Source organism: Nerophis lumbriciformis, linkage group LG22 (genome assembly GCF_033978685.3).
Source record: "Nerophis lumbriciformis linkage group LG22, RoL_Nlum_v2.1, whole genome shotgun sequence".
In the NCBI taxonomy this organism is placed as follows: Eukaryota; Metazoa; Chordata; class Actinopteri; order Syngnathiformes; family Syngnathidae; genus Nerophis; species Nerophis lumbriciformis.
The window spans coordinates 37,849,269-37,875,249 of NC_084569.2; the positions used below are offsets into that span (position 1 = coordinate 37,849,269).

Below are 25,981 nucleotides of genomic sequence, written 5' to 3' on the forward strand. Positions count from 1 at the left end.
AAGACCAGGGGAAAAAAAGGCCAGAAAAGTTCAGCGTGGACTCGTTTTTATGAGGTTGTAAATCAGGATGATAGTAATGCTGGCTACGTGATTTGCAAGAGCTGCGACGCTGTTTATGTCTACGACAGTCACAAAACCGGGACATCTAACATGGTGCATCACATTTGTGCAAAACCCCGAACCTCCACAAACACCCTGAGCATGAGCAGTTTCGTCCGCCGTGATCCCAGAAGAGTGCCACAGGATGTTAAAACAAGGCTTACAGATGCATGTGTGAACGCAGCTGCCTGCAGCAGTTTGAGTGGCGCGAGCGCGCTTGGAGGTGCGCTCAGCGCGGCTCCCAGATGATTGCGCACTGGTGTGCGTCTGGGCCGTGACAGCGTGGCACGCATTGAATCAGTCTCCTTTCTTTAACAGGCAAAAGCTTTATAACCTCACTAATGCCTTGCATCGTCTATATTAGATATATAACAACGGGTGGGTGCGGGCGGGTGCGATTTTGATAAAATGTTAGTTCGGGTGGATGGCGGATGGGTGACGACTTTTGTGATGCGGTTGCGGATGAAATAATTGCCTATCCGCGCATCTCTAGCGCACACGCACAAATGGCCCCTCCCCCTCGCGCCCTCTCTGTCTGCTCTTTATTTCTTCAGCTCTTTCTTTGCCGATGTTAATGTAAGTGGATTTCACTTTTTCAAATGTTTATTATTGCAGCAATATGTTCGTTAAAGTTAAGGATTTTTGTGATTTCTGATCGTTTGTGAGGGCTTTAAAGGGACTTCTGTGTGTGTGTGCATGTGTTGGCAGAGCAGCGCAAACAGGACAGCAGCTTGTTGCTGTCGTCGTTTTGGCTTGTCGTTAAACAAAGTTGATCCATCACCTCCCTGTTGTATATAGCACTTTATATCGTGTTGAACGTGTACAAACAAATTTGCTTCACTTTACAAACTTTTCAATTTACGAACCCTGTTCAAAAACCAATTAAGTTCGTAAATCGGGGTTCCACTGTGTTGGTATTGGAAATCACATATATTTTGTATTTGTTCGTACCTCAGCGTGCTGAGCCATTGTGCTTGCCTCCACAGCATAAACCTTTCTGGCTCCAGCCTGGGCGGCAAAAAAAGATAGTATCCCAGAACCACAGCCAACATCGAGCACAATCTGAAAATATAATGAAAGCCATGTCATTTTTTTTTTTTTGCAAGAAAAAAAACCATTTACTGAAACGGATTTGTAAAAACACACCACAAAGTAATGTCATTTTACAGAAAAGACTGATTTGGGTAAAAAAAGACATGTAAATCTATATTCAGAGAAATCCCTGTACGGTTGCAAGTATACATTTCTTTTAATGTGTTTGAGTAGACCGACTGACGTATTTACTAACAAATTCCACATCCATTCCTAGTAACAAGTAGTGGCATAAATTATTTGATCACCTACTGATTTTATAAGTTTCTGCTTTCACAACACATTAACAGTTTTATAGTATTATGGCTTATTTTAACAGAAAACATCTAATTATTTAATTATTTAGCATTTTACTAAGTGAAATATGTATTTGATCTTCCAGCATGAATTCCTAACCTCCAAATACCAGTAATGTGCCAATGAATCACACAAATTCCTGTACAGACAGCAAAAAGCTTGGTGAGAAAAAAAACCCCAATTTTGGTAAGACCATTTGAAAATTAAAGCAATAAAAGATACAAACCATTGCACTCACTCTGGGGATCCAAGCAAGATTTCACCTTGTGCGGTAAAAATGATTCTAAGAAAGGTGAGAAATCAGCTCAGGATAATTGGAAGGAGCTTGTTAATGATTTTAAGAGAGCTGCAACCACTGTCACCGGGTAAACTATAAGCAGTATTAGTAACATATTTTGGCTTAATGGATTGAAATCCTTCAAAACCCACAAGGTCCCCTGCAGAAGAAGATATATGCAGGCATGTCTGAAGTTTGCCACTGAACACCTGAATGACGCAGGGAAAGCTTGAAAGAATGTACATGCTTTGCTGTACCAGAATATGAAGAAGCAATATGTAGCACTTGGCTTCACTGGAACCACGGTGGGGGACGAGGAAAGACCAGTGTGTTGTTTCTTTTAATGTTAATACGCTTACAATGTTATGCAGAGGTATAGTTATAACAATTTTGTTGACAAATTATACTATTTATAGTCACGGTGGAAAGTGGGGGGAACAGAAAATATTTGACAAGAACTGAGTTTCATGATTAAGCTCTTTGGCATCAACTTGAATTAACATGTTTGGAGGCAAACAAATGGGTAACAATCCCATACAAAATGTGTGGTCTTCCTGTTCCTTCTACCTTTATATACTGTATGTCTGTTCTTGGATGTGCGTGTCCTGGGCATGATGTTAAATTGCATCCAGCAGTGGAGGCTCCTCTATGGGGTCTTGGGGCACTAGGAGGTTAACCCCTTTACTACTGTTACCCCAGGTGGCCCTTGGCAAAGGCCTAGTACCTGACTGCCCCCTAGCCAGGGATACGGTGAAGACCTCAACGGCGGAGCAGGCGGAAGACGGTAGATTTAAAGGGAACATTATCACAATTTCAGAATTGTTAAAATCATTAAAAATCAGTTCCCAGTGGCTTATTATATTTTTCGAAGTTTTTTTCAAAATTTTACCCATCACGCAATATCCCTAAAAAAAGCTTCAAAGTGCCTGATTTTAACCACCCGTCCATTTTCCTGTGACGTCACACAGTGAAGCCAACACAAACAAACATGGCGGAAAGAACAGCAAGCTATAGCGACATTAGCTCGGATTCAGACTCGGATTTCAGCGGCTTAAGCGATTCAACAGATTACGCATGTATTGAAACGGATGGTTGTAGTGTGGAGGCAGGTAGCGAAAACGAAATTGAAGAAGAAACTGAAGCTATTGAGCCATATCGGTTTGAACCGTATGCAAGCGAAACCGACGAAAACGACACGACAGCCAGCGACACGGGAGAAAGCGAGGACGAATTCGGTGATCGCCTTCTAACCAACGATTGGTATGTGTTTGTTTGGCATTAAAGGAAACCAACAACTATGAACTAGGTTTACAGCATATGAAATACATTTGGCAACAACATGCACTTTGAGAGTGCAGACAGCCCAGTTTTCTGGAGACATACCCTCATGTCAGCAGGCCAGGGAAGCTAGGGTCGATATTCTTCTCTTGATCATCTTCGGGACGGTGTGAGCCAAGACATCCAGGGGGTTTAGCTCGCTCGTCTGCGGGAACAAACTGCCGCCATTGCTTGCCGTGCTAGCGAGGTCCTTTGTCCCTGAATTGCTCACACACTCCGGCAGATTCAATGGGGGTCTGGCGGCAGATTTCTTTGACTTTATCGTTGGAAATGCATCTGCTTTGAGTGTCGCAGGATATCCACACATTCTTGCCATCTCTGTCGTAGCATAGCTTTCGTCGGTAAAGTGTGCGGAACAAACGTCCAATTTCTTGCCACTTTCGCATCTTTGGGCCACTGGTGCAACTTGAATCCGTCCCTGTTCGTGTTGTTAACCCTCTGACCACACACCGACGAGACATGATGTCTCCAAGGTACGGAAAACAGTCGAAAAAACATAAAATAACAGAGCTGATTTGACTCAGTGTTTGAGAAAATGGCGGATTGCTTCCCGATGCGGCGTCACATTGTGACGTCATCGCTCCGAGAGCGAATATTAGAAAGGCGTTTATTTCGCCAAAATTCACCCATTTAGAGTTCGGAAATCGGTTAAAAAAATATATGGTCTTTTTTCTGCAACATCAAGGTATATATTGACGCTTACATAGGTCTAGTGATAATGTTCCACTTTAAGAACTACCACAACGGCTGCGATGGCGGAAGAAGGCTGCAGCAGAAAAGGGTCCCCAGTCGTCTTGGACTCCATGCCACTGGACCCTGACCCGATTCTGTCAAGGATCGTGTGGTGACTGTCTGTGCACCAGTCTCCCCACGTAAAACAAAGTCACGCACAGGCATCCTCCATAAAGGGATACACGCCTACCAGGAGGATCGTCATACTCGTTCGAGTGACCGCCGATGATGACTGAAAACAAATTTCCCCCTCAGGACAAATACTTTTTTGAATTGACTTTCAATTGAATTAAGTGTGTACGGTAACTAAGTTACAAGGAACTAAAACTTTATTCACACCAATACAATGAGGATATGCAAGTTTGTTCCTCATTGTAGACAAGATGATTGTTTATATCCACAAAACAAAAACAAATTAATTTACGTGACTCACAACTGGGTTAGGAAATTTTTTAAAACAATCTGTTACCTTGTCCTTGAAGTCAGTGTGGTTCTGCAAAATAGCCCGTTGGTAGGTCCCTGTACGCACGTAGTCCTGCATCATGTTTTGTTGTTGTGAGAGGTAGCCATAAAACTGCAAGAAACAAAAGCGTCACCTCTGAATGTACTACATTTGATCAAAATTCTCAACTCTCTGTTAGTCAAGTGATGTTTTTCAAAATGCATTAAGATAAAAGGGAAACCAGTGTGCTAGACATGTGTAGATGTTTTTTATTGACTGGTTTACATGTTTTAGTAATTTCAAATATAATTTAAACTGCCCTTAAAAAGACTGAAAAAACAAAACAAATCACCCTGACTTTGTTTAGATTACGGGGCAATTGTACAATATACCGTATTTTCCGCACCATTAGCCGCACCTAAAAACCACAAATTTACTCAAAAGCTGACAGTGCGGCTTTTAACCCGGTGCGCTTTATATATGGATAAATATTAAGATTCATTTTCATAAAGTTTCGTTCTCGCAACTTCGGTAAACAGCCGCCATCTTTTTTCCCGGTAGAGCAGGAAGCGCTTCTTCTTCTACGCAAGCAACCGCCAAGGTAAGCACCCGCCCCCATAGAACAGGAAGCGCTTCTTCTTGTACTGTAAGCAACCACCCGCCCCCGGAAGAAGAAGAAGCGCGCGGTGCATGCTGGGATATGTGACGTTTCATTTCCATTTGTGTGTTTATGTAAAGACCCCAAAATGGCTCCTATTAAGTGTGTTGTCTGTCTAATTATAAATAATGCAGACGAGGCGTGTTAACTGAGTTCTCAACGTTTACTCACAGCGTGCTCATAACCACATTCTAACTGCCAGCATACAACAACGCTTCTCAGGGCTACCGCGCATGCTCGTAACTATCGTTGCATGCTGGGTAGTGTAGTTGTTATATTTGCTAGCTCATAACATCACATTAAGAGACACGCTTACGCGCTTAATTCAATACTCGCCGTCATTCCGGGTGGATTGACAAAAGACCTCCAGCCGCTAGATATTGGTGTCAACAGGGCATTCGAAGCTAGACTGCTAACTGCGTGGGAACAATGGATGACAGAAGGCGAACACACCTTCACTAAGACAGGGAGGCAGCGCCAGACGACGCCAACATCTGCCAGTGGATCGTAAATGCCTGGGCAGATATTTCGGTCACAACTGTGGTCCGAGCTTTCCGGAAGGCAGGATTCACAGAACTGCTGGATAACAGTGACACTGACTCCGATGACTTCGACGAGACGGAACCGGCCATTTTGGATCTCACATTTGCCCAACTTTTCACTTCGGACACCGAAGACGAAGGATTTACGAATGAAGAATAACTTCAGAAAGTGAGCGCTATGTTTATTTTGTGTGTTGTGACATTAACGTTCGAGCAACATTATGTTGCTATTGCTCTGCACTATTTTGAATTTTACTATGTTTGTGATTGCACATTTGCGTACATTTTGGGAGTGAACAGAGTTGTTAGAACGCTGGTTTTTAATATATTATTAAAGTTTGACTGACCTATCTGACTGTTTTTTTGACATTCCCTTTAGCGCAGCGTAGGCGCGGCTTATAGTCCGGGGCGGCTTATAGGTGGACAAAGTTTTGAAATATGCCATTCATTGAAGGTGCGGCTAATAACCCGGGGCGGCTTATAGTGCGGAAAATACGGTACTTAAAAGGAATGTTTGCAATCTTCAGTGTCTGCCTAGAGGACGCTAACTTTCCAAAGTGTTGTAAGAATGATATGCCACCCTCTTCCAGCTTTGAGTACAAACTACACCCCACATAACACATATGCACAAGTTATATTTGTTGTTATCTACTGATAACAATTCAGCAAAGTTTATCTAATAACGTTGGCTATCATTAAAAGTATAGCTTATTATATTCTTAACCTTAAAGGGGAACTGCTCTTTTTTTTAATTTTATTTTGCCTATCGTTCAATTTTTTAATACCGGTAATACGTTCTAACTCGTAAATAAACGTCTGCTAACTGCGGCGCCTCTATTCCGCCCATGAAACCCAATAAATAACCAACCAAAAACCGCCAAAAATACTCCATTTACATTTTGTGACTTGAATATTAATAAGTATTAGTGATATTGTTATTATAAGCGCTAACAAAGTCAAATTATTTAAAGCGGCGCGGTGATCACGAGTTTGTGTGCCAATGTTGACACGATCGACTGATCAGCTGCGTCCTCGTTTCCTTGCTCGTCAAACTTTATTCTGCATTTTAAATCATGCCTCTCACCTGGATAGTAAAATAACAAGGTCGTATTCGGACAATTTGGTGCACTACGCCAGCCCATTTAGACCCGGAAATTGGGAGAATGACTTGAACAGACGCTAGGTGCCGCCCCCCTTTTCTTCGTAAGGATTATGAAACATTCTTCATTTAAACAGGAATATATGAATATCCTAGTAGTCGGCATCCTAATGACAGCAGACCTTGTACAGGAAGTGATGCAGCTCTCAAAGGCTTCCTTGTAAGCGGACTTTTGATGGCATTTATTTACTATTTAGAATGTATTAAAAAAAATACATCCATCGTCATGTCTTTAATAATAACTACGAACAATAGGCAAAATCCCCTTAAAAAGTACCATTCCCTTTTAACGCATTCTTGGGCCGCGATTGTCACCTACAGGCTTGCTAAGAAGTACCGTATTTTTCGGACTATAAGTCGCTCCAGAGTATAAGTCGCACCGGCCGGAAATGCATAATAAAGAAGGAAAAAAACATAATATAAGTCGCACTGGAGTATAAGTCGCATTTTTTGGGGAATTTTTTTTGATAAAAGCCAACACCAAAAATAGACATTTGAAAGGCAATTTCAAATAAATAAAGAATAGTGAACAACAGGCTGAATAAGTGTACGTTATATGAGGCATAAATAACCAACTGGTATGTTAACGTAAAATATTATGGTAAGAGTCATTCAAATAACTATAACATATAGAACATGCTATACGTTTACCAAACAATCTGTCACTCCTAATCGCTAAATCCCATGAAATCTTATATGTCTAGTCTCTTACGTGAATGAGATAAATAATATTATTTGATATTTTACGCTAATGTGTTAATCATTTCACACATAAGTCGCTCCTGAGTATAAGTCGCACCCCCGGCCAAACTATGAAAAAAACTGCGACTTATAGTCCGAAAAATACGGTAACTATAACATATAGAACATGCTATACGTTCACCAAACAATCTGTCACTTCTAATCGCTAAATCCCATGAAATCTTATACGTCTAGTCTCTTATGTGAATGAGATCAATAATATTATTTGATATTTTACGGTAATGTGTTAATAATTTCACACATAAGTCGCTCTTGAGTATAAGTCGCATGAAAAAAACTGCGACTTATAGTCCGAAAAATACCGTATGTTTCTCGGGGGTGGTTTGTTTGAGCCACAACAGTACTAAGTTGTAATAAATCTTTCTGCCATTTGGCAGCAATGCGTCAGGGAATTGACTGAGTGAAAAAGGACAACCTTAAACAATCAAAACAAGTCTGGAGCAAAATGTATGGAGAATTTTCTTAAGCGCAAAAAAGATGAGATTGTGCAAACTATCGCCAAAAGGCTACATTTTTACCAAATAAAATCCAGACTTTATAAAATATGACTGTGTCAACAGGGTTAACAAAACAGCAGAAGACTCAGTTTGGGCTCACACTTGTAAGAGTTCCTTCTTTTGCAGTATATTTGATTAGTAGGGGTGTAACGGTACGTGTATTTGTATTGAACCGTTTCGGTACGGGGGTTTCGGTTCGGTTCAGAGGTCTACCGAACGAGTTTCCACACGAACATATTAAGTAGCGTACCGCACGTTGTGTAAACAATGCACACCGAGGCAAAACACACAGTATGCTAGCAGCTAACGGGCTACGATAGACTGACCATACGTCCTCTTTTCACCGGACATGTCCTCTTTTGCGGGGCTGTCCGGGCACAGTTTCTTAAATGCCTCAAATGTCCGGCATTTTGAGTTAGGGTTGCGTGTATTTTCAATGTACGTTCATGGTTAAGAAGGGGTTAAAAACAAAACAAATTGTGAAGGTGCGCAGCAGCATTGGTGAGGGAAGGGCAAAGACAAGAGAGAGCGAGAGAGTTATGATAAACGCGCATGCGTCGCCAGGCTCTGCTTTTTATCTATAGATTTATCAGATGTAATTTTTTATTATCTATAGCAGGGGTGTCAAAAGTGTGCCCCGGAGGCCATTTGTGGCCCACAGCAAATTCTAAATATACTATTAAAATAAACAAAAACATAACAAAAGTGAAATAAAAAAGATTAAAGGTAAAATGTTATTTAGAAACAGTTGCAATGTTGACTAATAAAACAAAGCTGTTTTTTTTTCTTTCAAACTGTCATTGCTCAAAACATAATATTGAATCAAAATCAGTGTTATTATGAATTATTGACCTATCCAAGGTTCGCATTACTTCACATCAAATATTCCACTAAGAAAAATATTTTTGGTGGAAGATTTTGCAAATTTGGTAAATAACCCAAAAATGTATATTTTGTTGTTTTCTTGCTGTACCGAAAATGAACCGAACCGCAACCTCTTAACCGAGGTACGCACCGAACCAAAATTTTTGTGTACAGTTACACCCCTATTGATTAGTATTTATTTTTGTAATCGGCCTGACAAAAATCTTGCTGGGAATGTTGTGTGTGCTTGTATAAGTGTTAAACAATACTCGCTGTAATTTACACATGCGTTCATATCATTTGACAAGGTTTAGACTTGTGAGACTGGAAGTACCGGTAGGTCAGATACAACTATTGAATATGATTAAAATAAAGAGTAAAATTACTAATTTAGTGTTAATATTTGAGCGGGCAAGTCAAAAAACGTTGAGAACCCCTGTTCTATTGTGTCTACATGAGTGCAAATTGTTAGTTGCTTTTCTGGGACTGCTTTTATTTATGTGGGCGTGTGTAGGAGACAGTCGTGAACGATACACAATGACATTTTCCTCAAGCCAACAAGCAACTTTTCTTCAATACAATTAGTAATTGTGAAAAATAAAGACATTCAAAGAAATATATGTTAATGAAACCATGAAAGGGTGGTCTTTTTTTTTTTTAAACTTTTAATTTGAAAAATGTAACTGAGCAAGTTGTTGTCGTTTTCATTTAACTATGGCCTGCTTCCAACTAACACCCCACCCTTTTTGGAGTTTAGATTATTGAGCGCTACAGCTATAATTATAGCCTTTACAGCAGGGGTGCTCACACTTTTTCTGCAGGCGAGCTACTTTTCAATTGATCAAGTAGTGGGGATCTACCTCATTCATATATATAATTTATATTTACTTATTTATGAAACATATGTTTTTGTTAACAAGTTAAAGATGTTTAATGATAATACAAGCATGTTTAACACATATAGTTAATATTGTTAATAAATTAAAGGTGTTTAATGAAAACACAAGAATGTTTAATACATATAGTTAATATTGTTAACAAGTTAAAGGTGTTTAATGATAATACAAGCATGTTTAACACATATAGTTAATATTATTAATAAGTTAAAGGTGTTTAAAGATAATGCAAACATGTTTAACACATATAGTTAATATTGTTAACAAGTTAAAGATGTTTAGTGATAATGCAAGCATGTTTAACACATATAGTTAATATTGTTAATAAATTAAAGGTGTTTAATGATAATACAAGAATGTTTAACACATAGTTAATATTGTTAACAAGTTAAAGGTTTTTAAAGATAATACAAGCATGTTTAACACTTATAGTTAATATTGGTAATAAGTTAAAGGTGTTTAAAGATAATACAAGCATGTTTAACACATATAGTTAATATTGTTAATAAGTTAAAAGTGTTTAGAGATAATACAAGCATGTTTAACACACATAGTTAATATTGTTAACAAGTTAAAGGTTTTTAAAGATAATACAAGCATGTTTAACACTTATAGTTAATATTGGTAATAAGTTAAAGGTGTTTAAAGATAATGCAGGCATGTTTAACACATATAGTTAATATTGTTAACAAGTTAAGGTGTTTAAAGATAATACAGGCATGTTTAACACATATAGATTCCTTTCTTTCATGAAGACAAGAATATAAGTTGGTGTATTACCTGATTCTGATGACTTGCATTGATAAGAATCAGACAGTGGTGCTAAAAACGTCCGCATTTTCGAATGGAGGAGAAAAAAGTCCTCCTTTCTGTCCAATACCACATGAAAGTGGTTGGTTTTTGGCATCTTATTTGTCCAGCTTCCGTACTCCTTTGTATACACTTTACAAGAAATACATTGTCGGCAAACTCCGTAGCTTGCTAGCTTGTGCACGCCAGCTTTCTGAGACTCGTTTTGTTAGCGCAACTGTGCAGTCGGTCTTTGGAGTTTTGACGACAGGTACGGTGCCAGAGTCTGTTGAAATAAAGTGTTTCTCGCCTTCCAGTCGGTAATTTTAATGAGCTGGCAGCAGCCAGCGTCATCTCAGAAGACCCTCGGGTGCCGTGAATGTCAATCAAGTGACGAAAGTGACGTCATAGTGAAGATTTATGATCGCTCATTTTTAGGACTATTTTTTTAATGCCTGGCTGGTGATCGACTGACACACCCTCCGAGATCGACCGGTAGCTCGCGATCGACGTAATGAGCACCCCTGCTTTACAGTAATCTGCATTTCTAGTGAATGTGTAGTTCTGCTCACCTGGAAGTACTGCACAGCAGATGATTCCTCTGTTCTGTCGCTGAAGACCGAGTGCTCACTAAGATGCCCACGACAGTTCTTCAAGAGGTTATAAAAGGACTGAAAGTCTGATGTCGGACATAAAAGAAGAAACATAATAAATAGTTACTTCATGTCAAAGGAGCCATTACACAATACTTTACAAATATAAGTATGGCCTTCAAATGTATTTATGTTGTTATATATATTTTCGTGAGACAACACTGAATAAATGACAAACTAATGCAATATAAAAAGAGTCAGTGTACAGCTTGTATAACAGTGTAAACTTACAGCACTTTCAAAATAACCAAATACACAGCTATTAATGCCTAAACCGCTGGCAAGAAAAGTGACTACACTTCTAAGTGAAAGTCTAAATTGTGTTTTAACTCTCGAGCACTGAATTCAAAAGAGCGTCACAAGTTGCCCCCACCTCTTCAATGAGAACATCACGGAGGTATAGTGCATGTTAACGACCTTGCGCTCCTCCACCTTTCTTATGCGGATTCCCCAAAGACACTCAATAGAGTCTGAAAACAATGCCTGGCCAGACCATCCACCTTTACGTCCTTATACTAGAGTTATTCTTTATCAAGGCAGTGGTTGTCTTGGAGAGGTGTTTGGGGTCATTGTCATGTTTGAACACTGTCCTGCGGCTCTGAAGAATGCAGTATTTTAGTATGTCATAGCACATGTTGACATTCATTGTTCTGTCGTGGATTTGCGCTGTTCAGGATTTGGAATGAAGACACAAAAGACAAGAATGGAATGGATACAATAACTATATTGAAAATATAACAGAACGTATAACAATGCTTAACTCAGCCGAGGGCTCTGTCTGTTTACATCAATGATGTTCCAGCAAGAGCCACAAACACACTTTTACATAGTTTATTTTATACATTTTGCAACATGTCTCCATCTATCTGCCTGGATATTAATGATATGTTTATCCAACACCGCAAGTTATCTTCACAACGCCATCGGTTAGTGGGCATATCTTCTGGTTACAATCAGCTCCTTTTGGTCTTTCTTTTTTCTTCCTCTTAAATACAACTCAACATATACGGTTATAATTTGTTGTTCTTATAATGGCCGGTGTGCATGTGAGTAGGGATGTCCCGATCCAGGTTTTTGCACTTCCGATCCGATACCGATATTGTTTTTGCACTTCCGATACTGACCAATACTGGCCTATCCGAGTATGTATTAAAGTTTAAAGTTATTTAGCCTACTTAGTTGTCAGAATCATGTTGAAAAGGGTTTTAGTACTCTTGATAACAACTAGCCAGCTGAATTAGGGGAGTTTGAATAATACACAATGGTTGGTAACAAGAAACTGACCTGTTTATTCAAGGATAAACACAAAATAGACAAAATTATACATGACAAACAGAAATGGCATCATTGAACTAGGGCTGGGCGATATGGCCTTTTTTTTATATTGCGATATTTTAAGGCCATATTGCGATACACGATATATATCTCGATATTTTGCCTTAGCCTTGAATGAACACTTGATGCATATAATCACAGCAGTATGATGATTCTATGTGTTTACATTAAAACATTGTTCTTCATACTACATTAATATATGCTACTTTTAAACTTTCATGCAGAGAAGGAAATCACAACTAAAAAAAATCACTATTTTTTTCATACGGTGTTGATGTGGAAATTTTTGCCTCGGCATTTTGATGGTGTGGACGTGTGGCACCAAATGAAGATAAGCGTCTCGACAGACGTCACAATATTTGAACAATGATGACGAAAACTGTTTTCTCTGTCGTGTCCGTGTGTTGAAAATTGTTATGCGCTTATTTTTTTATTTGATTTTGTGCGTGGCATAGATTTGCCGTGCGCAGAGTACGTTTGAGCAGGCGCGCACCTTAGCGGCTGCGCTAGCATCACAGCTAACGTTAGCCATGCTGCTACCTCTCTGCTGGGAGAGGACGTATACGTATGTGACGTGTGACGTGTGTAAGAAGTTGCGCTTGCTGTCTGTGAGAAGGAGACAGAAGAAGGAGTGGGAAGAGCCTGTAGTGCAATGCCAACAGCTAAAAGCAACTGCGTGAGAATCCATAGACCTGTGGATGTGTTGAAGGTGTGCTGGAAAATGCGGAACGGAAATAGGGAGCAGCAGAAAAGTGGAATGTATTATTTAAATCTGTGCGTTGGAAAACATGGACCGGAGTTTTTTTTAAACTGGATCTGGATCGGCATTTTCCCGTGCCTTGCCGATACGCATTTTTTGGCAAATATCGGCGGCCGATCCGATCCAAATATCGGATCGGGACATCCCTAGTGTAGGGAAACCTGGACGTTATGTGATGACATTTTCTGTATCTTCTGGACCTATTAGAATTTTAGTTGAATACCACTGGCCGAGAACATATTTTTGAAGAGAAAAAATAGTATTTTCAGATCCTCAAAATGTCTTTGCCATGAAATGCAACATTGATATTTCAGTGACTACCGTAATATGAGTGTGAGAGCGATAACAAAAACATTTAACATACCGTATTTTCCGCACTATAAGACGCACCTAAAAACCACAAATTTTCTCAAAAGCTGACAGTGCGCCTTATAACCCGGTGCGCTTTATATATGGATTAATATTACGATTCATTTTCATAAAGTTTCGATCTCGCAACTACGGTAAACAGCCGCCATCTTTTTTCCCGGTAGAACAGGAAGCGCTTCTTCTTCTACGCAAGCAACCGCCAAGGTAAGCACCCGCCCCCATAGAACAGGAAGCGCTTCTTCTTCTACTGTAAGCAACCACCCGCCCGCGTAGAAGAAGAAAAAGGGCGCGGATATTACCGTACGTTTCATTTCCTTTGTGTGTTTACATCTGTAAAGACCACAAAATGGCTCCTACTAAGCGACAGGGATCCGGTTCATGAAAAGACGCAATCTCTCCATCCGCACACGGATTACTATTTCACAGCAACTGATATTCCTGTGAACCGCACTGTGGATACAACGGGAGCACGTACGGTGAATATTCGCACCACAGGGAATGAGAAGTCATCCTTCACTGTGGTTCTAGCTTGCCATGCTAATGGCCAGAAACTTCCACCCATGGTGATATTCAAAAGGAAGACCTTGCCAAAAGAGACCTTTCCAGCCGGCGTCATCATAAAAGCTAACTCGAAGGGATGGATGAAGAAAAGATGAGCGAGTGGTTAAGGTAAGTTTAAGTTTACGCGAAGAGGCCGGGTGGCTTTCTTCACGCAGCTCCGTCCATGTTCATATACGATTCCATGCGCGCCCACATCACGCTGGTTTTAATATATTATTAAAGTTTGACTGACCTATTTGACTGTTTTTTTGACATTCCTTTAGCGCAGTTAGATGCGGCTTACAACACGGGGCGGCTTATAGGTGGACAAAGTTTTGAAATATGCCGTTCATTGAAGGCGCGGCTTATAACCCAGGGCGCCTTATGGTGTGGAAAATACGGTACTTGCTCCCCATCCAATGTCATTGCATCTGAGACCTTGTGAGTTCTGAAACTTGTAAGTGACATTATGACGCCGGGAGGAATAACGGCTAATCTGGCAAAATTTGGACACTTCAGGGTGTACCGTATTTTCCGCACCATAAGGCGCCCTGGGTTAAAAGCCGCGCCTTCAATGAACGGCATATTTCAAAACTTTGTCCACCTATAAGCCGCCCGGTGTTGTAAGCCGCATCTAACTGCGCTAAAGGAATGTCAAAAAAACAGTCAGATAGGTCAGTCAAACTTTAATAATATATTAAAAACCAGCGTTCTAACAACTCTGTTCACTCCCAAAATGTACGCAAATGTGCAATCACAAACATACGTATATCAACATGGACAGAGCTGCGTGAAAAAAGCCACCCGGCCTCTTCGCGTAAACTTAAACTTACCTTAACCACTCGCTCATCTTTTCTTCATCCATCCCTTCGAGTTAGCTTTTTATGATGACGCCGGCTGGAAAGGTCTCTTTTGGCAAGGTCTTCCTTTTGAATATCACCATGGGTGGAAGTTTCTGGCCATTAGCATGGCAAGCTAGAACCACAGTGAAGGATGACTTCTCATTCCCTGTGGTGCGAATATTCACCGTACGTGCTCCCGTTGTATCCACAGTGCGTTTCACAGGAATATCAGTTGCTGTGAAATAGTAATCCGTGTGCGGATGGAGAGATTGCGTCTTTTCATGAACCGGATCCCTGACGCTTAGTAGGAGCCATTTTGTGGTCTTTACAGATGTAAACACACAAAGGAAATGAAACGTACGGTATATCCGCGCGCTTTTTCTTCTTCTACGCGGGCGGGTGGTTGCTTACAGTAGAAGAAGAAGCGCTTCCTGTTCTATGGGGGCGGGTGCTTACCTTGGCGGTTGCTTGCGTAGAAGAAGAAGCACTTCCTCTTCTACGGGGAAAAAAGATGGCGGCTGTTTACCGTAGTTGCGAGACCGAAACTTTATGAAAATGAATCTTAATATTAATCCATATATAAAGCGTACCGGGTTATAAGCCGCACTGTCAGCTTTTGAGTAAATTTGTGGTTTTTAGGTGCGGCTAATAGTGCGGAAAATACGGTATAAATATGTACATAAAATGTTGTAATTATATTCCAACTCCGCGTTCTTCTTGGTCATCGCCGCTGCCGCCGCCACCCCCCGCCCACACCACCACAAATAGATGCCTGTCCTGTGGGAAACACTGATAGCATTGCCTGAATGTTAACATTTTTGTAAAACACTCGCATCATAGGGCCCTGTGGCGTGGTCTGAATCGATTTGATATGAAAGTGCCTTGAAATAAATGATTGATTGAAAACGGAACATAAGCAAACTTTTGAGTGGGTTTCAAAGTACCTCCAGGTGAGGAGAATTGAATCAGGACGCTGTTGCAGCCCAGCGTGATGATGAACGACTGCTTGCCCACTCTGCTGCACTCCGTCTCCCGAGAAACCGAACACTTGAAAACACTTGCCTCTTCTGAAAAGAAAGGGACCAAAGGTAGCATTAAATAATCCTTGGAAACAGCAGATTAAAACATTGAAGTGCTCTAAATATATCAAGAAAATGTATTTCGAACCTTCTGTTATTTTTGTCGAGCAGGAAATTGTAAATGGGTTACACTCGTATAGTGCTTTTCTACCTTCAAGGTACTCAAAGCGCTTTGACACTATTTCCACATTCACCCTATTCACACACTGATGGCGGGAGTTGCCATGCGAAGCCCTAACCACGACCAATCAGGAGCAAGGGTGAAATGTCTTGCTCACGGACGTGGCGAGGTTAGTAGAAGGTGGGGATTGAACCAGGAACCCTCAAGTTGCTGGTACAGCCACTCTCCCAACTGCGCCACACCGTCCCCAAATTAAATAATTATTTCCCATCGCTGTACCGTATATCTCAATATTTTCTACAAAGTTAGAAAATGTTGGGATATTAGTAAGATTATTTTTTTGGTCTTGTTTTTCAACCAACTCATTCAATCTCTCCCTTTCCTTTGTTTCCCTCTCTTTCTCCTCTGATTTTCCCTCTATCAATACTAGAAAAAGGAAAATATTGCATTTAAAAACAACAGACTTTACATGAAGTTAAGCACTTGTAATAATACAGATTTTAAACATTAAGTCTATTTTCCCCGTCTGTGGCATTATCAAAACAAAAATGGCGAATATCTACAGTAGTCGAAAAAAGATCATAACAAACGTCACAAGATAAAAGTGTAATATCTGTGACGTGTGTCTGTGTGCCTTAAAGAGTTAATGCTGTTGTGTGTGACGTGTGTGAAAGTGTACCGCGAAAGTTTGTGTGTCTGTGTGTTCAGTGTTTAAATGTTAGTTGTACCGAAAAGCAGCTTTTCTATATATGTGTGTTTTGACTCACAGAGATTAGGGATGTCCCGATCCAGGTTTTTGCACTTCCGATCCGATACCGATATTGTTTTTGCATTTCCGATCCGATACCGATACTGGCCTATCCGAGCATGTATTAAAGTTTAAAGTTATTTAGCCTACTTAATTGTCAGAATCATGTTGAAAAGGGTTTTAGTACTCTTGATAACAACTAGCCAGCTGAATTAGGGGAGTTTGAATAATACACAATGGTTGGTAACAAGAAACTGACCTGTTTATTCAAGGATAAACACAAAATAGACAAAATTATACATGACAAACAGAAATGGCATCATTGAACTAGGGCTGGTCGATATGGCCTTTTTTTAATATTGCGATATTTTAAGGCCATATTGCGATACACAATATATATCTCAATATTTTGCCTTAGCCTTGAATGAACACTTGATGCATATAATCACAGCAGTATGATGATTCTATGTGTTTTGATTGATTGAGACTTTTATTAGTAGGTTGCACAGTGAAGTACATATTCCGTACAATTGACCACTAAATGGTAACACCCGAATAAGTTTTTCAACTTGTTTAAGTCGGGGTCCACTTAAATTGATTCATGATACAGATATATACTATCAGATATATACTATCATCATAATACAGTCATCACACAAGATAATCACATTGAATTATTTACATTATTTATAATCCAGGGTGTGGATGTAAGTGTCAAAAAGACAGCCAAAAGAGTTTGATATGAGAATAAATCTAAAGTTAAAATATAGGGTAGAAATGCACCCATTTGCAGGAAATGTAGTCTTGATTTTCAAAATTTTCTTTCAAGGCTTGCATGTCTACATTAAAACATTCTTCTTCATACTGCATTAATATATGCTACTTTTAAACTTTCATGCAGAGAAGGAAATCACAACTAAAAAAATCACTAATTTTTTCATACGGTGTTGATGTGGACATTTTTGCCTCTGCATTTTGATGGTGTGGGCGTGTGGCACCGAATGGTGATAAGCGTCTCGACAGACGTCACAATATTTGAACAATGATGACGAAAACTGTATTCTCTGTCGTGTCCGTGTGTCGAAAATTGTTATGCGCTTATTTTTTTATTTGATTTTGTGCGTGGCATAGATTTGCTATGCGCAGAGGATGCTTAAACAGTGCGCAATTGCACAGGCGAGCACCTTAGAGGGAGCGTTGCTCGCACGGCTGCGCTAGCATCACAGCTAACGTTAGCCATGCTGCTACCTCTCTGCTCGGGGAGGGCGTACACGTATGTGACGTATGTCGTGACAGTATGTGACGTGTGTAAGAAGGTGCACTTGCTGTCTGTGAGAGGGAGACACAGGAAAGAGTGAGAAGAGCCTGTCGTGTAATGCCAGCAGCTAAAAGCAACTGCGTGAGAATTCACAGACCTGTGGATGTGTTGAAGGTGTGCTGGAAAATGCGGAACGGAAATTAGGGAGCAGCAGAAAAGTGGAATGTATTATTTAAATCGGTGCGTAGGAAAACAGGGACCGGAGTCTTTTTTTTTTAAACTGGATCTGGATCGGCATTTTCCCATGCCTTGCCGATACGCAATTTTTGGCAAATATCGGCAGCCGATCCGATCCAAATATCGGATCGGGACATCCCTAACAGAGATTGTTACCGCTTGTCAAGAAAGCGTCTGAGACAGACTGTATCTCCTTCTCCAACCACCGGGCATTTCAATATCATAACTATGAGCTACAGCATGATTGCAGAAGCCACGACAAATACAAACGACAACACAATAATAAGACCGGAACACAACTTCAAACCAAAGAAGATGCGGCTGACACAATAGAAGTGACAGGGGTACATGTTACCGCGACGCATCAACTCCCGGAAAAACAGGCAGACGTCATTTAATGAGAAACAAATAAATACAAGAAATTGATCAAGGAGGCTATAGAAATTAGGAAGCGAGGGACCAACGCCATCAACATGGATGAGCTTCTGCACACCTGAGACGCTGTCCGTCATCGGCGACGCCAGGGCGGAGAACACATACTGTATGACCGGGTCGGTGAACTTTATTTAGCAGGTAAATCTACTGTTAAAATGTTGGTTACTAGCACAATATGTCTGAACTTGCCTTAGTAAAAAATGCTTGCAAAAAAAAAGAAAATATTGATTACTGTACTTTTATTGAAAATTGCTTGAATTTGGCAACACTGAATTGGCCCTAGTGTGTGCATGTGAGTGTGAATGCTGTCTGTGTTGGCCCTGCGATGAGCTAGCGACTTGTCCAGGGTGTATCCCGCCTTCCGCCCGAGTTGTAGCTGAGCTAGACTCCAGCAAACCAACGCGACCCCCAAGAGGGACAAGCGGTAGAAAATGGATAGATGGATGTTTAAAATGTAAGCAGAAAGTGTTTCTTGCGGTTACCGTATTTTTCAGAGTATAAGTCGCACCGGCCGAAAATGCATAATAAAGAAGGAAAAAAACATATAAGTCGCACTGGTGTATAAGTCACATTTTTGGGGGGAAATTTATTTGATAAAAGCCAACACCAAGAATAGACATTTGAAAGGCAATTTAAAATAAATAAAGAACAGTGGACAACAGGCTGAATAAGTGTACGTTATATGAGGCATAAATAACCAACTGGTATGTTAACGTAACATATTATGGTAAAAGTCATTCAAATAACTATAACATATAGAACATGCTATACGTTTACCAAACAATCTGTCACTCCTAATCGCTAAATCCCATGAAATCTTATACGTCTAGTCTCTTACGTGAATGAGATCAATAATATTATTTGATATTTTACGCTAATGTGTTAATAATTTCACACATAAGTCGCTCCTGAGTATAAGTCGCACCCCCGGCCAAACTATGAAAAAAAATGCGACTATAGTCCGGAAAATACGGTAATTCAACCTTAAGTGTTGGTTGCACCTTATTCAAATAAGATGTGAATACATTGGCCATTAATTATTGTTTACTTGCTTGTTTGTATCCATAATTCATTTATACATAATGTAAATTCCGGACTATAACAGTTACTTTTTTCCTAGGCTTTGAACCCCACGGCTTATAAAACGGTGCGGCTAATTTAAAGATGTTTCTTCGCTAAAAGCGAGCTATTCAGTAAACAGTAAATAAACAAAACAAGCAAACACACTGAATATGTGTTATTGTTAGAGCTATGCCGCCATCAAATGGACGACTTTGTTCACTGCTGACGCCCTTTTGTTTCGGCTTTCTTTTTTAAAAACCTACAGGAATTACAGTTGTCGGTTTTCTAGTCGTCAATAGCGTTTTTACTTGTATAGATTCTTCATTTATCACTCCAAGCAACGTTTGTAAGTTTTACAGCATAACTAAAAACATGTTTACTTACTAAACCATCCTATGTGTGATGTCTGTAGGAGTGTTTTCAAACATATTTGTACGTGGTATGGTAATGTAATGAAGCTAGCATCGTAGCATTGGCTACTATGCTAACACGTTCAAAAGTGTCTTTGTTAGCATTATTAACTTACAATGGCATTCTTTCTGTACTGTTTCAGTTTCATAAATTCACCAAAACATCACTGTGGACCTTTTGAGTCTGTTAAGCTGATTGGCGAGATACCTAGCAGCTCTTTGAGACATTTGTGATTAAGGGCTGTAAAAAGAATCTATGATTGATTGATAGCTTCTGTAGCAAGTGGGTCCATGACGATGACTTCTGTTTTGTTTGATCAGCTATTTTACTGCCGTATTACAGGCACCGTTTGGAAACAATTACGGTATGTAAATAAACATTTACAAAATGCTTCTGTGTAAATAACTAATTTCACAAAGTATCTATCTGCGACCTATGGTCCGTTGCGGCTAATATGAAAAAAATACAAATGTTTTCTTTGAAAATGTAAGAATCCGGTAGTTCCCTAATAAGAAATAAAAGGAAGTAGGAAACTTCACCTGCAGTATCCAGTATCCACAATTCATTTCACAGTCACATGGCTTGATTTTTTTGGCTAAAAAGTTACTGAATTGTTTTCAACTCACTGTATTGTATTGTATCGTCCCTGAATCGTATCAGCAACCACACATACAAAATCAAATGGTTGTGAAAACAAATTGTTACACCCCTAATAATAATGCAAGTAACCATTTAAAAGGATATAAACTTTTCTTTTTAATTACTGTTGGATTGTTTACCAGTGTACTGTAATTGAAAGGTAAATACGGTCACTTTGTTATCCCATATAAATAAACAAACAAAAAAACAATTGACTCATTTGTGTAAGTAAAAATTTCACCTACCGGTAAATGAATCTTGAACAACCTAAGTGCATTTTTTTCCAGTTGGAAAAACAAGGTCTTGTTGTAGGGATGGGAATTGGTAAGATTTTTCCGGTTTCCACTTTCGATTCTGCTTAACAATTTGGTTCTTTATCGATAGTCTTTTTGATCCTTTTTTGCAAAGAGGCTAACAAAAAGGTGGATTAGCATAAATTTTGATTGGTTTAGAGGTAACATGATTTTGAGGACTTAAGAGGCACAAAGCAGGGAAAAACAAGATATTTCAAGCCGTCTTTATTACTTTACTTATTAAAACCATCAATTAAAAATCTCAGAAAATGTGGGGTTTTAAAAAACTGTAAGCCATTTGCATGACTTGCAAAGTGAGACACGTCAAGCCTTCATTAACATTTTGACGTTTACCAAACAATATGTCACTCCTAATCGCTAAATCCCATGAAATCTTATATGTCTAGTCTCTTACGTGAATGAGCTAAATAATATTATTTGATATTTTAAGGTAATGTGTTAATAATTTCACACATAAATCGCTCCTGAGTATAAGTCGCACCCCCTGCCAAACTATGAAAAAAACTGCGACTTATAGTCCGAAAAATACGGTAAGGATATTTTATTTTTAATGCGCTTTTCACAGATAAAATCACAAAGCGCTGTACAAAACATAAGTGAATTAAATTAAAACAACAGGGGCAACATCATAAAAAGGATACAAAATGGATTAAAAAAATGATAGTTAAAAGGTGCATTAACTAGGAAGGCGACATTTGAAATGAAAATGGAATTTAATATATTTTTCTCCTGGTCCATGTTCTTTATAAGTCATAAAAAACATCAATAAGTATCGACATATTACTGTTAAAAACGCATTTTTAAGTGTGCCATCCTCATTCTACATTTTAGGAGGGAACGAAGGACTGCTATTGTTACACTGTAACAATAATTTGTATCAACAATGTAGGAATAATGAATATACCAACAATGGTAATAGCCAAAATACCAACAATGGTAATAGACAACATAGCAATAATGCACTATTTTGTTACATGTTATTAACCTTATGTTTGCACCTTAATTTAAATAGATTATTGGCAAGTGTTTATTGTGATTTTAGAATTTTGTTTACATTGATTTTTTTTTTTTGCGTTTTCCATGGTTGTGTTGACATTCCCTTTACTTTCTGTCTTGATAGCTGAGAGGGATTATGTTCAGAGGAAGTAAGCTCCGGCCGAAAACGCATAATAAAGAAGAAAAAAAACATATATAAGTCGCACTGGAGTATAAGTCACATTTTTTGGGGAAATTTATTTGATAAAACCGAACACCAAAAATAGACATTTGGAAGGCAATTTAAAATAAATAAAGAATAGTGAACAACAGGCTGAATAAGTGTACTTTATATGAGGCATAAATAAGCAACTGAGAACGTGCCTGGTATGTTAACGTAACATATTATGGTAAGAGTCATTCAAATAACTATAACATATAGAACATGCTATACGTTTACCAAACAATCTGTCACTCCTAATCGCTAAATCCCATGAAATCTTATACGTCTAGTCTCTTATGTGAATGAGCTAAATAATATTATTTGGTATTTTATAGAGATGTCCGATAATATCGGCCTGCCGATAAATGCTTTAAAATGTAATATTGGAAATTATTGGTATTGTTTTTTTTATTATCGGTATCGTTTTTTAAATTTTTTTATTAAATCAACATAAAAAACACAAGGTACACTTACAATTAGTGCAACAACCTGAAAAAACTTCCCTCCCCCATTTACACAAAAGGGTTGTTTCTTTCTGTTATTAATATTCTGTTTCCTACATTATATATCAATATATATCAATACAGTCTGCAAGGGATACAGTCCGTAAGCACACATGATTGTGCGTGCTGCTGGTCAACTAATAGTACTAACCTTTAACACTTAATTTTACACATTTTCATTAATTACTAGTTTCTATGTAACTGTTTTTATATTGTTTTACTTTCTTTTTTTATTTATTTATCTTATTCTATTATTTTTTTTAAAAAGGACCTTATCTTCACCATACCTGGTTGTCCAAATTAGGCATAATAATGTGTTAATTCCACGACTGTATATATCGGTATCGGTTGATATTGGTAATTAAGAGTTGGACAATATCGGAATATCGGATATCGGCAAAAAGCCATTATCGGACATCCCTAATATTTTACGGTAATGTGTTAATAATTTCACACATAAGTAGCTCCTGAGTATAAGTCGCACCCCCGGCCAAACTATGAAAAAAACTGCGACCTTTAGTCCGAAAAATACGGTAAGTACATTTTATTTATAAAGTGCTTTTCACAAATAAAATCACAAAGCGCTGTACAAAACATAGGTGAATTCAATTAAAACAGGAGCAACATCATAAAAAGGATTCAAAGTGGATTAAAAAAATGATAGTTAAAAGGTGCATTAACTACACTGCAAAACGTCAGTGTTCAAAAACAGGAAAAAAAATACAAAAAATTAGGGATATTTTACTTGAACTAAGCAAAATGATCTGCCAATAGAACAAGAAAATTCGGCTTGTCAAAACTTTCCAAAACAAGTAAAATTAGCTAACCTCAATGAACCCCAAAATACCTTAAAATAAGTATATTCTCACTAATAACAAGTGCACTTTTCTTGGTAGGAAAAAAAAAAAAGAGAGACCTTTTTTGCTCAATATCTAGAAAAATATTGTTAAATGAAGTAAATGCTAGTGCCATTATCTTGACATAATGATATGCGCTCGGCATTACATTTCTTGAAACCAGAAAACTTATACTAAAAACTAATTTATTGTTCTTAATGGAAAGGCAACAAGGCAACCGCTTGTTACTCTCGGGGTCTCCTAGCCGCTCAGGCAAATCATGTTGTCTAAAAATGCATTTTTCAATCGATAACATGACAACATCGCGCATATACATACATACATACATACATATACATATATATATATATGTACATACATACACATATATATATACACATATACATATATACACACACATATATATATACACACATACATGCATACATACATATATATATATATATATATATATATACATATATTTATATGTATATATATATATATATATATATATATATATATATATATATATATATATATATACACATATATATATATATATATATACACATACACACACACATACACACAGCCCGGCCTCCGGCCAAAAATGGTTTAAAATGGTAATTGTGAAGAAATCATTTGAATGTGCATGAACTATTTCTGTTCAAAATTGTTAGAAATGTCACATGTTAAATTTTAACTGTCAGTTTACTCTACTGTGCCAACTTTACTACTTTATGAGTACGTATTTTCTATTGTTTCATTGAAAATAAAACAGCAGTCCATCCGTTTTAATTATAAGACACAATTGTGTCAAAGTCATGATTTTTTTTTCGTGCTTGAAATAAGAAATTATTACTTTGAAAAAGTAGTTTTATACTTGTGAGTGTTGATGACACAGCTTTGCAACAGTTGATATTCTAGTTTCAAGCATGTTTTACTCCATATAGCTCATCAAATCTCAGCAACAAGCTGTAATATCTAACTGAGATCATTTAGGACCAAAACACTTAAAACAAGTAAAACACTCTAACATAAAATCTGCTTAGTGAGAAGAAATATAGATTTTAGACAGAAAATAAGCAAATATCACCCTTATTTGAGATATTTCATTTTACTTAGATTTCAGTTTTTGCAGTGTAGGAAGGCTACATTTGAAATTAAAATGGAATTTAATATATTTTTCTCCTGGTCCATGTTCTTTATAAGTCATAAAAAAACATCAATAATTATCGACATGTTACTGTTAAAAACGCATTTTTAAGAGTGCCATCCTCATTCTACATTTTAGGAGGGAACGAAGGACTGCTATTGTTGCAATGAGAACAAAGATGAATGCATAAGTAATGAAGGCCCAATATCGCTATGCCACTTACTATGTATGTTACTAGTCTACCTAACACACGTATAAAAAAGCATGACTTATTGTTGAACTTTAAGTCCATTTGTTTACAAAGCTACGACTTAAAGTCGGTGGATATCGCGGAATATAACGCTTGATTAGCCCAGAGAAGGGAAACAACACACTCCAAAACAAGCTTACTAATTTCCACTTGAGGACCAGGCAGCGTTGAAATACAATAACTACCAGAGGCGATCTGGAATTAAATAGTTCGGAATGAATCCTAAAATAACATGTTGACAGGGCGCTGAATGCTACTGCGTTACATTGGCGGCATTGTTTCACCAACAACAAATACTTTCCAAACACGCGTAGGTTTTAGGGAGCTAAATAGCCTCCCAAGACAATATCTTTTGGGTTGTATTAAGTACTGTAATTAGACAAACTGGCATTTTAATACGACCCACTAGCGAGGTAACGAACACAAAAATAGCTTTGCCGGTTCCCTCGCAGTGTTACGGACGACGTGGTCCCTCATGGGTTACCGTTAGCCGAGGCTATCGGACAAGCTGTTCTCGGCATGTGCATAGCGTTAGCGTTAGCATTAGCATTAGCATTAGCATTAGCATTAGCATTAGCATTGATGATTCGGGTGCTCCGAATGTCCGAGGAATAATGTTGGAATCTCAACATACCATTTGATAGGTTGATTAACGCAGCATCTTGTGTAGTTTTGACTTCCAACCGCAGAGGCTGCTGTTCCGAGTGTCGCTGTATGTCTCCATTCGCGTCTCCGATGGACAGGAGCCTGACGCCGGGAAACACCGAGGCCGCCATTTTCAAATCTGG

The 25,981-nt window shown here is 38.5% G+C and overlaps 1 protein-coding gene across 2 annotated transcripts in view; it reads right to left on the minus strand.

Annotated features, from left to right (window-relative positions):
• The window catches only part of carm1 (coactivator-associated arginine methyltransferase 1), a 101,767-nt gene extending 75,786 nt beyond the window's left edge, over positions 1 to 25,981 (minus strand). For both annotated transcript variants that reach the window (XM_061973823.1, XM_061973824.1), the window contains exons 1-5: positions 25,828 to 25,981; positions 15,888 to 16,010; positions 11,017 to 11,123; positions 4,305 to 4,409; positions 1,051 to 1,161 (exon numbers count right to left, since the gene is read on the minus strand). In XM_061973823.1, the coding sequence (XP_061829807.1) occupies positions 1,051 to 1,161; positions 4,305 to 4,409; positions 11,017 to 11,123; positions 15,888 to 16,010; positions 25,828 to 25,969 (588 nt within the window). In that variant the 5' untranslated portion in view covers positions 25,970 to 25,981. The remainder of the gene's footprint in view (positions 1 to 1,050; positions 1,162 to 4,304; positions 4,410 to 11,016; positions 11,124 to 15,887; positions 16,011 to 25,827) is intronic.